General features: G+C 36.0%; 1 protein-coding gene across 1 annotated transcript; it reads left to right on the forward strand.

Moving 5' to 3' along the window:
• Window positions 1-1,537: 1,537 nt before the first annotated feature.
• Window positions 1,538-10,822, forward strand: LOC144044369 (uncharacterized). The gene is made up of 12 exons (XM_077558726.1): window positions 1,538-1,725; window positions 3,579-3,716; window positions 3,826-3,883; window positions 4,580-4,652; window positions 4,837-4,940; window positions 5,021-5,104; window positions 5,439-5,510; window positions 5,612-5,674; window positions 5,819-5,918; window positions 7,637-7,730; window positions 7,843-7,944; window positions 10,503-10,822. The coding sequence occupies exons 1-12, from the start codon at window positions 1,685-1,687 to the stop codon at window positions 10,516-10,518; spliced, it is 945 nt and encodes a 314-aa protein (XP_077414852.1). The 5' UTR covers window positions 1,538-1,684; the 3' UTR covers window positions 10,519-10,822.
• Window positions 10,823-10,942: the final 120 nt, after the last annotated feature.

Genomic DNA, 10,942 nt, shown 5'->3' on the forward strand with positions numbered 1-10,942 from the left:
AAACAAAAGGGCAACAACAACAAAACCAATTTTTAAAAAAAAAAAACTAAACAAAAACATAAGTTTTCAGCTTTCCTTCTTGTCCAATCAGTTTTGTCATTTGTTCAGGTGTTTTTGTTTTTTTGATTTTCTGTTGTTTAGCCTGTCGTTGTTTTGTTTAATTATTTGTTTTGATTTTGTTTCTTTACATTTGCTGTTGTGTTTAGCTTGCTGTTTTATTTATTAATTTATTTTTGTGTTTTTGTATTTATATTTTGTGTGTTGCTATTGTGTTTTGTTCTTTGGTATATTATTGTGTTAAAAACATATTAACAAAACAAAACAAAAACTAACATCAGGACCACGGTGGGTACCAACTGAATATTAGGCCTATACAAAGTTTTTTTTTTTTAAATCTATTTTCATATTCATGGCCATTAAATTGTTTTCATTATCTTTAATTAAAACCTTCTCAGCATGATTATTAACTTTCTTTGCCAATCGGCCAGTGTAATATGTTTCCACTGCCTCAAGTGTGGCTTCTGGTGTCCATTAAATCAGTTTTTTTTCCATTGGACAAATCTTACAGCACACCACCAAACAAATGATGATACAAATGTTGTTGATGTTAAAAAAATATGTATGGAATAAAACAGAACAGAATAGAAACCCTTGCTTTTTTTAACCATCATATTTCAAACACCGTTTGATTTAAGGTTCAGTTTGCATTATTTAGTGACGTCTAGTGGTCTACCAATAGAATGCAATTATTTTTAAGCACGCATATTACAGTACCTTAAAGAGACTTCACCTTGCAAACCTATACCAACTACTACTAATTATTATTTGGCGTGAGCGAGCAAGCTGACTGTGCGACTGAGTGAGTCAGCAGGAATTAGCCGGAGCGGCTATCAAGAGCAGCTAGCGGAAGAAGGTAGTAAAAGCTAGTGAAAGCAAAGAAGAGGGAGACAAACGCTGAATCACGGCACTCAGCAAGCCCCAGTTATGGAAGGTGAAATAAAATTAAAATAAAGATGTCACTAAATTTTACACTTACACTTTAACCATCAGAATTGTGTTTAAAAAAAGGTGAGCATTTTTAAATGATAACACAGAATATTTTTTACATGAAAAAAAAATCTGTGTTAGGATTGGTACATTGGTATATCTGTATTCTTGTACCAATTGAGTTTAATATGGATTTTCCTTCCACTTAATAAACTTGGACCGATAAAGATATGTGATTCTGGAACATTTAAAAATACCTCTGTCAAATATTGATAGGGCTGATTTGATTTATTACTTACACATTTTTGAATACGCAAATAGGATAAGGAGATATGAAGAAAGGACGCGGCTTGATGTCTATCAGTGCTGGCTTAGCTGGTTGCCATCTCCTGACTTTAGTGCGGCTCCCGATGTGGTAACCATTAGCAACCGTTGCCAAGGTAGACAGACCAAAACCACGCCTGCCTTTGTTATAATTGGTTGACTTTTGGCAAAATCGCGCTTTCTCCCACAGTTGATTGGCCGGTCCGGCTTGTTGTGGGTTGTGGTCTCACCTCGTGTCATTTCTCACGCTTTTCCACTCGCTTCCTTGCAGGAATTAAGACACGGTCAGGTGCCCTGTGTTTGTACACTTTTTGAATTATTTGGCGTGTGTGTGTGTGAGAGAGAGTGTATTTGTGTGTGTTATGTTTCCACGATGAGTCTGAAGAACAGGAAGTTCTCACTGGACAGCTCCATGTAAGTATGTTACATAAGGAAGTTACACTCTTTTGTCCCGAACGCGAAATAATCACCGCAGCAAGTACAATTTAGTTGTTAATTTTTTTTATGTAATACATTCGCATTTATGTTTCATTATAAACTTTCATTTTGGTGCAATTTTTATTCAATGTATGAACAATACATTTTTAATTGAATTATTATTAGTACTTTTTTTATTTCCGGTATTTAAATGCAGTGTTAATATTCAAACCATATTACAGTGTTTAATACTTAGTTTTTAGGAATAAAACGATCTTTCTTGTTTGTGGATGAGCACTATGCTATTGTAATTTTGGTCATAATGTTGGGTCTTGATATTAAACGTTTCTTTAGACGGCTGCTATAGCTGAACATGAGGTGCACAGAAACACTTTGCTGAAAGTGAAACTTAAAAACAATACAAATATTTCGGCAAGCTGCCAATCAAATTCTAGATCAGGTTGGGCAACTTAATGGGCAAACTGGGCCACGATTTGTATCAGTCTGACTCTGGAGTCGACTGGGGTGGCCACACTGAACTGTGTACCAACTAATTAGATATATATGTATAACAAAAATGTCATTTTAAATAAGGACATAAGGACCTTCTTCATGTGTCCAGGGGGCAAAATAACACTGCTGGAAATGGGCTTCTCTTATTTGTGTACTTTTTTAACAGTTTTGGAGTGGTGACTTTGGTTGAAATCGTTCATGGCTGATATCGTCTCAAAGCAAAATAGGCAGATAGTTTTGCCTTTAAATTCATTGAATTTATTATCTGCTTCTTATTTTAACCGAAAGACACCATTTTCTTGACCTACCCGCCAGGACCCTTGGGGTTGGAGGTGCTGGTAAGCTATGTCTGCCATCTAGTGGTGGACACTGTTATTACAACTTAAAATTTCGCAGCTACAGGAAGCATTTTTATTTTCAAAAATTAATCAAGGGCCACTTTCACTCTGAATATGCGGGCCAGTTGACCATGCATGTTCTAAATAAATGTCCAACAAAGGTGGAAAGAATCACATTTGCCTTAAAAAGCTCAATTATAGACAACTTTGAAAGCACTTGAGCAAGTTTTTTTTCTTATTAATGCAAACTAACACAAATGCATATTGAGTCATTTAAAGACAATGCGTTATTTGTGGGTTACTAAATAAAATGATTGTAGTCTGCATTTCATATGATCGGAAATTGAGGCTGATCACGAGATTTTCAGCTCATGGGCATAGACTAAAAACACTTTCTAAATTTCAATTATTTTTTGTTTACTTTTTTTTTTTTGTTATTGCCACATTAAAAGGTAATGCTTGAGATGGCTGGATCGATCAGTGAGTGGGTACCACAACTGACTTTAGGCGCAGTGATCAGGGTTCAAATTCCAGACAGGGTGGATGGTAACTGGAAACACATTTTTAGGCAGCTTTGACTTATCAGTATGGGCAGTTTTTAACCCCTGGTTGGTTCAAAATCTTGACCCAACATGCCGGGTCAAAACCTCAAACCATTATATATAACCCAGGGCGGGCTTGCTATTTCACCCAATTTGGGTTTCTTTTGATTCAGCGGTTCTTAAGAGTGCAGTAGTGCGATGTGCCAAACTCAGGTACATTCAATGGGCAAAATATGATATAAAATTTAAGAAACACATTTTAAGAGACCAATATTTAAACTGGTATGCATGCAAATATTTGCCCACTTATAATAAAGTCTCAGAGTTTCATGATTTGGCAACATTTTCATGATGACTGTCCTTGAAAATATCCAAAGCATGTCATGTTTTGTCAAATTTTCCCTTTTTGTGAGTCATGATTTACAGTAACAATCTTCCCTTTCTTCGATCTACTCAGCTCCCACGATGCAACAGTACATTTCCGCAGAGCCTCTACCCAGAAGCTCATTAAGAAAGCTCACAAAGCAGGTGCAGAGGACGGCGAACTGGATATCCAGGAACTAAATCCAATCTTTAACGGCATTGCAACCGCCAGGTAGACTCCACGTGCATTGACGAGGAAGCAGGGCATGTCTCATGTCATGTGTGAATGTCGTCTTCTTATCGTCGTATTCTGTTTATTCCTGACATCTTTGTGTCCTCAGAGAGAAGACTGCAACGGAGGACAGCGCTGATCGGCCAGATGGGCTCGTCACCAAAAATGTACTTCCTCTTTCTTTCAGTCATATTATGGCAGCTTTGCCAACATATGTTATTAAATGTCCTCATTAGAGACTCTTCGTTTTGGCACATCTACACAATCTACAGTACTGTGATGCGGGGCCACATTTGATTTGGAAAACAGACAGATGGGTCATGTCGTTCATAGATGTGGTCAAAATAAAGATTTTAAAAAAAAGTCAAATGTTAAATTAAAGTTCCTTTAACGGCACTCTTTTTTAACGTGTGATTGATAACCGCACCTTACTTGGAAAGCCTAGTAGTACTGATATTAATTAATATTTGTGGAGACTGGGGTCAAGTTGTATTTTACAATTTTAGAATTTCACAAGTTGCTTCATGTTAAAGATTAGATTTTAATATGAAAAGAAAAATGCACCGAGCTGTCACCGATGTCTTACAAATGCAATTATGCCATCTAGTGGCAGAAAAATGACCTCAACACAAATCAATATCACACTCGTTTTTTTATAGTACATTACACCTTTTTAATTTTAACTCAATGTTAGGAATTATTATGAAATTACTGTTTCAGTGACTAAAAGATGCAGCCATATTTTCTATTTAACATTTATTTCCCCACTTTAATGTTAACAAGAGTATGAAAACGTAGAAAATGCTGTGCCTAATGTTGTGGCCAGTGAGTGTATGCAATGCAAATGTGCTTTCCCCCCCCAGAGTTTTCATAAACACAACGTAAACTTCCATAAAATCTTTCAAGATATCCCTGAAGGAGAGAACCTGACACACAGTGAGTCTTTTTAAATGTTTTGTATTACAGTGATTTTCGAAATGTAGCAGGCTGTCAGTAGTAGTAAAGCTTAGCACGTTTAAAACATGCTATATAATATTCATATTACAGTGAAGGTCGTAGCTATGCATACAGCCTGTTTAAACGTTTTTAATGCAACGCAAGAATTTGTTTTTTTCCACAGCGTTCACTTGCGCTCTGCAAAAGGAAGTGATTTATCATGGGAAGATTTACATTTCGGAAAACCTCATGTGTTTTTTCTCATCCGTGCTGCTCAAAGAGACCAAGGTAAGCGTCGTAATCCAGGACGATGGAAAACGGTTTACCCCATCATGCGGTGCTCCTGAGCAGGCCTGTGGATGTTGCAGGTGGAGATCCACAAATCCAACATCCAGGAGGTGAAGAAACTGAATTTGTCCATGCTGTCGATACAAACTACTGATAACGAGAAGGTCAGAAAAGGATGTTCCATTCCATTTTAGGAGTTAAACGCGGACAATAGTGTACTGTAAGACGTATGGCAATATTATTAGTGGGATAAAGGATAAAGACTATATGTCTGTGACTACGCAGAACATATTTGTTAACTGTAAATGTGAAAAGTATCCTCATAAAAGTTGCACACTTCAAAGCACTCGGTTCATTAAAGCAGCATTGGCCTGAACATGAGTCATGAAGGAAGTAATTTAGTAAGCAACAATAACTTCTGTTGTGCAAACAGAAATAAATCCAATTAATTTCCTCATTGCTGATCAGTCATCTCATGCTTTTTGTTTCTTCCCTCAGCACCTTTTTATTTATTTGAGGAACCGTGAGTTGTGCTACAATCTCCTTAAGAGCGTCTGCTCACATGCACAAGTGAGTGTAACAAATACGTTGAGTGCATTATAGCATCAATATAAGACTATTATTATTATTTTTATTTTTTTTATTGTAATGCTGTTTTGGTGACAACACAGGGAGACAGTGCCAAAAGCAGCCCTTCTGGCTCCTCTGCAGAGAACGAAGCTGACTCCAATATGGTGAGTTTCACATTCAGGAACTCTGATTTGCCCAGGCTGACATTTTCCCCATAGAAAATAATGGAACTAGTAATAATATGCATGACTTGAGCGCCTCTACTATAATCAACGTTCTATTTACTTGTCCACATGTCCAAACTGCAGGTCTCCAGTCATTCCAGCAATGATGACAGTGTGGATCACAGTAGGAGTAGGCAGAATGGCACTTATTCGGATGACGACATGCCTCAATTGGCCAGTAAGGGTAAGACAGGAAATGTTTGTTACTTTATTGAATATGGTTCTATGGTTGACTTTCAACTTGGGATGTTCTTCCAAGGGTGTTCCTATTTAGGATGTGTTCGGAAATAACATGCTTTTTAAGATGAAACCCGGGGGCAGCAAATACAATTTAAACAGCAAGGGCCCCAAAATTGAACCCAGTGGGACACCATACAACAGTGGGGCAGAGCGGGACTCAATCAATCAAGGCTAACAAAAAAGTTTGGTCTGCCAAATTAGATCTATTAACTCATTTGCTGCCATTGACGACTATAGACGTCAAAAATTCATTTCAACTATTTATTAGTTTCACTTTTTTTCTACTTTTGTTAACAAGAGTATGAAAACCTAGAACATTTTTTTACTGTACGTTTAGAATAGATATAAAATTTGTGATTAATCGTGAGTTAACCAGTGAAGTCATGTGATTAATTGCAATTTAAAAAAATAATCGCCTGATGCCTCTAATAAAAAAAGAAGAAAACATTATTAAAAATTAGGGGTGTCAGACAATTAATTTTTTTTCATTGTAATTAATCGCATGACTTCAATAGTTAACTCACGATTAATCAAAAATCTTATATCTGTTCTAAATGTACAATAAAAAAATTCTAGGTTTTCATACTTTTGTTAACAAAAGTAGGAAAAAATGTGAAACTAATAGAAATAGTTCAAATGAATTTTTGACATCTATAGCCGTCAATGGCACTGAATGAGTTAATTTGTTGTTTTTACTGTCTTTTTGTATGGCAAATTTTTACTCTATGTACAGCACTGTATGCAGCAATGGTTGCTTTTTTTTGTTTTTGTTTTTTTATTTAAGTGAGTTGAGAATACCGATAGTTTTGACAGTTACACAAAATGAACTTTGATTTTTACTAAATATAGTGTTTGTGCTTTGACATCACCTGTTCTTGCGTTCATTTAGCTGATAACGTTACCTAATGTTCTGAATTTCTGCTTGATTTTCACATGAAACATGTAGCATAAAAAGAATACCAATGTCAACATTTCGGTATTTTTAGTACTTTTCAGAAAAACCCATATCATTTTCAGATTTGCGATAATGAAACACTGCTTAAAACATTGAAACTTTCTTGGCACCTAAATGTGTGTTGACTAATGGGATGCAGGCTCCCTCTAGTGGTATATGAAAGAATCACTTAATTAATGTTCAAACTGTGCATAATGGTTTCAGTGGCAGTACTGTACATTTCAGGACAGTTTGAGTACAGTCCATTTTCATTTAATATCTTTAAAAAAAAACATTTTATTTATATCCAATTTTTATGTTAAATAAATTTTAGTCGAATACATTTTTTAAGTTTTTTTTTTCTCTCCGATATTTAAGCACAATTGAATTCAAGCTATGTGTGCTGTTATTAACCATTAGGTATTTTATTGAATGACCCGTTTTCTTGCCAATGGCACCCCCATTCACATACACGACACAGTATCTATTTTTGTCTAATTTGATCCAAGTGAGCAACCTAATCAAGCTCAAATTATTGAAAATGTTTACTTAATCCTGTTTGAACACTTTACAGAAGGAAAATTGAACATCTATTAATATTTCAAATCAGTTCCCTCAACATTCTTATTTGTACCGTGGCAGGTCCTCCTCAAAGCATATCTACAACCGGCCAGCATGCAGGCAAGGAGGAAACAATTATTTATTATTAATTGCTTTGTCTCAATCAGCGTCATCGTGGCTGTGGAAAATAACGGAGGACGTCAGAGCATATTTCTTCCTCAGAGGGAATTTCGGCATGGTCTTCTACATCTACTGGTTATTGTAAGTTGTCCATTGTTGAGCCTTCAAAGTGTCGGGTACTTTTTTTTTTTTTTTTAATATACGAGCTTGACTTGATAGATACGCAAAAAGTTATAAAGAGGTCTGCTTTCAGGTTGGTGCTGCTGCTGTTGGCGTCAGGCTACATCGTGCTCAGGATGATGGCACTGGAGAGGCAGCTAAACGTTTTGAGTGAGCTGTCTTTGAACCACGGAGAGTGAGTGCACACACATTTGGGCAAGTTTGTGCTGGTATTGGCTCAAACCGGTTTAAAACCATTACTGCCCAGATCAGATAAAAAATTTTTTTAAAAAAAGGAAGGGCATGTCTGTCTGTCTACCTGAAGAAAAAAAAAGCAGTTGACTACATTCCACCAGTCGCACCCAGGTGTGTTTGCAAAGTCAAAGTGGCAACTGCTCAGATATCTTCACGCTGCTTGGAAACTAGGAATAGAAACTTCATGCGTCTGCTGGTCTTGTCGTCTGTAGAAATGCAGGTCATTTCATAGAAATGGCAAAGAAAGACTAAAAAAGATTGTGTCATCTTACTATGAAAATGCAGGATGTCGTATGTAAAATACTACTGTAATTTTAAAAATATATATGATCAGTGTAAGATCTGTGAGAACTTAACCTGACTTTAATCCACTTCATGTCACAATTATTATTCCAAAATGCAATATGACAGCACACAATTGTGCCACATGCATCATCTGGAGTAGTTCAGAATTCATATTTATCTAATAACATGACAAACACATAAATCAATAGATACATACATACATAGATACAACATAGATCAACCACGTAAAAAGTTTTTTTTTTTTTTAGAGGGTGGGGGCAATATTCCAAGAAAACAACTCACAAATTTGCGAGTTTATAAAGTGGCAAATTTGCAAGAAAAAAAACTTACGAGAAATACACGTAGCAACGTAGCGTACTACTCGGATGTTTGTGCCAATACTTTTTGGTCGGGTTTCCAAATAAGGAGCTAGTAATTGCTTTAGCAGAGATTAACCATATCATGTTAAGCATTCGTTCGTTGAAGCGTTGGGTGCGGCCAGCGACAAAGACGCCTCGCTATGCCAAGGCCCACACCCTGATGATCAAGCATTTATGGTAATTTATTAAAATATATATTTACTTGTACATTTATGTTTCAATAATTATTATTTACACATTCATACATTTTGGTATTTATTTGTACAAGTAATTAAGTTAATCTGTCGAATCTGCTGCTCTCCGTCATTCACTTGCATTTACCTAAAGTATGCTAGCTTCTGATTGGTTAGTGTTAAGTCAGCTGATAGGGGATCAGGAAGTGTTGTCGCTCTAGCTGCCGCGTATGACGAATACATTTTAAATTAAGAATTAATCCGTCTGCATCCTGCCTTTGCATTTTATAAACAGTGTCCCATTAACCACCAACGAATCCTCACATTAGACTATAGCTACGCTACATGTATTTGTCGTAAATTTCAGAATTTTTTTCTCGCAAATTTTCCACTTCGGAATATTACCCCCCTCTGGGATATATATATATATATTTTTTTTAATGTACGTGGTCCTAATACGCCGTTGTATAAAAGGCATGTTTGGCTAATCAAGCTAGGATGGAAAAATTCTGGTGTTGTTGTGGAGCAGCTAACTGGCCCTGCGAGACAAATTTGAAATGGTATTGGTTAAAGAAACAATTCCATTACTAATAAAGCTAAAGTTGGCCCAGCACTTGAAAACAGTTGAGTCAAAAGTAACCCAATTATGGATATATATATATATATATATATACCAATATAATATATATATATAGACCAATCCACTTTATGGGTCAATTTGACCCAACTTTTTGGGTTGTGTTATACAAAATGACCCAATTTTCTGACCAATATTTATGAGTTGTTTTATGCTGAAAGACCCATTTCTTGACTCAAAGTTGGGTCAAATCGACCCAAGTAAAGGATCGGTCCCTTTTTGACCCATTGTTGGGTTATTTTTGACCCAACTGTTTTTAAAGTGCATGATTCAAAAGGCCTCAGACAGCACATAGAGGCTAAAATAGGAACACTACAAAATCACAAGAATAGACAATTTCGAATAAAATAATACATTTTTATGGGACTAATACTGTATTAAAATTTAGGTTGTAAATATGAGTTAGTTATTTTTAACTATCATTTTTGGGTGCGGAATCCAAAACTGATCTCAGTTTTTCTCTATAATGTCAAGTGTTGTTTGTTTTGTTTTTTTATACTATATACAGTGTCCTGTTCTTTTTTTTATCAGATACTGACATCTAATTATATATGACAGAAATAGATATGACTACAATGTTAATTTACAAAATATATGGCTACTACCTCTTAATTCCTACTATGCTAGTGTTCTGATTGCAGATTTTAATAGTACTGACCTACCGGGAGCTGAACACACCTCTCACCACACTGTCTTAATAATGCCTGCACAAACAAGTTGCCGCGTAGCTGTAGTGTAGATGAGTCAGTCCAATCGTAATTAGCTCTTCTTACTACAATCTTAATACAGCCAATGAGTGTAATTTTGCTTATCTGGAGGGTAAGCTGTGCAAAGAAAAATACTTGACGTGCTAGAAAAAAAGACGGACTGCAATTTTGGAATCAGCATGACGTTTTTTCTCTCCAATTTGTTCCCCAGTGTAATTTAAAAAATAGCTAGAATTGGCTGTGCTTGTAACAAGTATAAATTGGCATTGTGCTAGGCCTGCGTCAATAATTTTCCTTGTGCTTGTCTTGTTTTGAAGCCGTCAAGAAACATAGCCAGGAGCAACAACCACCAGCCATTTCCCCAAGATTCCCTGAGAGCTTTGCCTTTAATGAGACTGCATGTGGCGAATCACGCTGGCCTAAAAATGACATGAGCACAATCAAGAACACAAAAGAGTGCTTTTACTAAGCGCTTCTTTTTTTTCATCTTAGAAGACAAGTTCTCCAGTAGAGGGTAGTGTTTCCATCTAGCATCACGAGGTACAACCACTTCATTTTGCACAAGTTTATCAATTCCAAGTCATTTTGCCATCTCATCTGTTGCCCCAAATTGTAAATAAATAACTTTGTTACATTGGGTGTGTCTCGTCTATTTCTAAAACATGAACAAACCCTTTGCAAGGCATGGATTTTTTTTTTTTTAATTATTGGGATTTCCCAGAGAACATATTTCTGCCAAGTTTACATATGAATGATT

The sequence above is a fragment of the Vanacampus margaritifer genome, chromosome 2 (assembly GCF_051991255.1).
Source record: "Vanacampus margaritifer isolate UIUO_Vmar chromosome 2, RoL_Vmar_1.0, whole genome shotgun sequence".
Taxonomy (NCBI): domain Eukaryota; kingdom Metazoa; phylum Chordata; class Actinopteri; order Syngnathiformes; family Syngnathidae; genus Vanacampus; species Vanacampus margaritifer.

What these genes read in the sequence shown, in the direction of transcription:
- LOC144044369 (XM_077558726.1), top strand. Translation starts at nt 1,685, where the DNA reads ATGAGTCTGAAGAACAGGAAGTTCTCACTGGACAGCTCCAT. An exon ending in TGCTGCTCAAAGAGACCAAG is followed by an intron (nt 4,941 to 5,020) that starts GTAAGCGTCGTA and finishes TGGATGTTGCAG; the next exon opens with GTGGAGATCCACAAATCCAA. An exon ending in TTCTACATCTACTGGTTATT is followed by an intron (nt 7,731 to 7,842) that starts GTAAGTTGTCCA and finishes GTCTGCTTTCAG; the next exon opens with GTTGGTGCTGCTGCTGTTGG.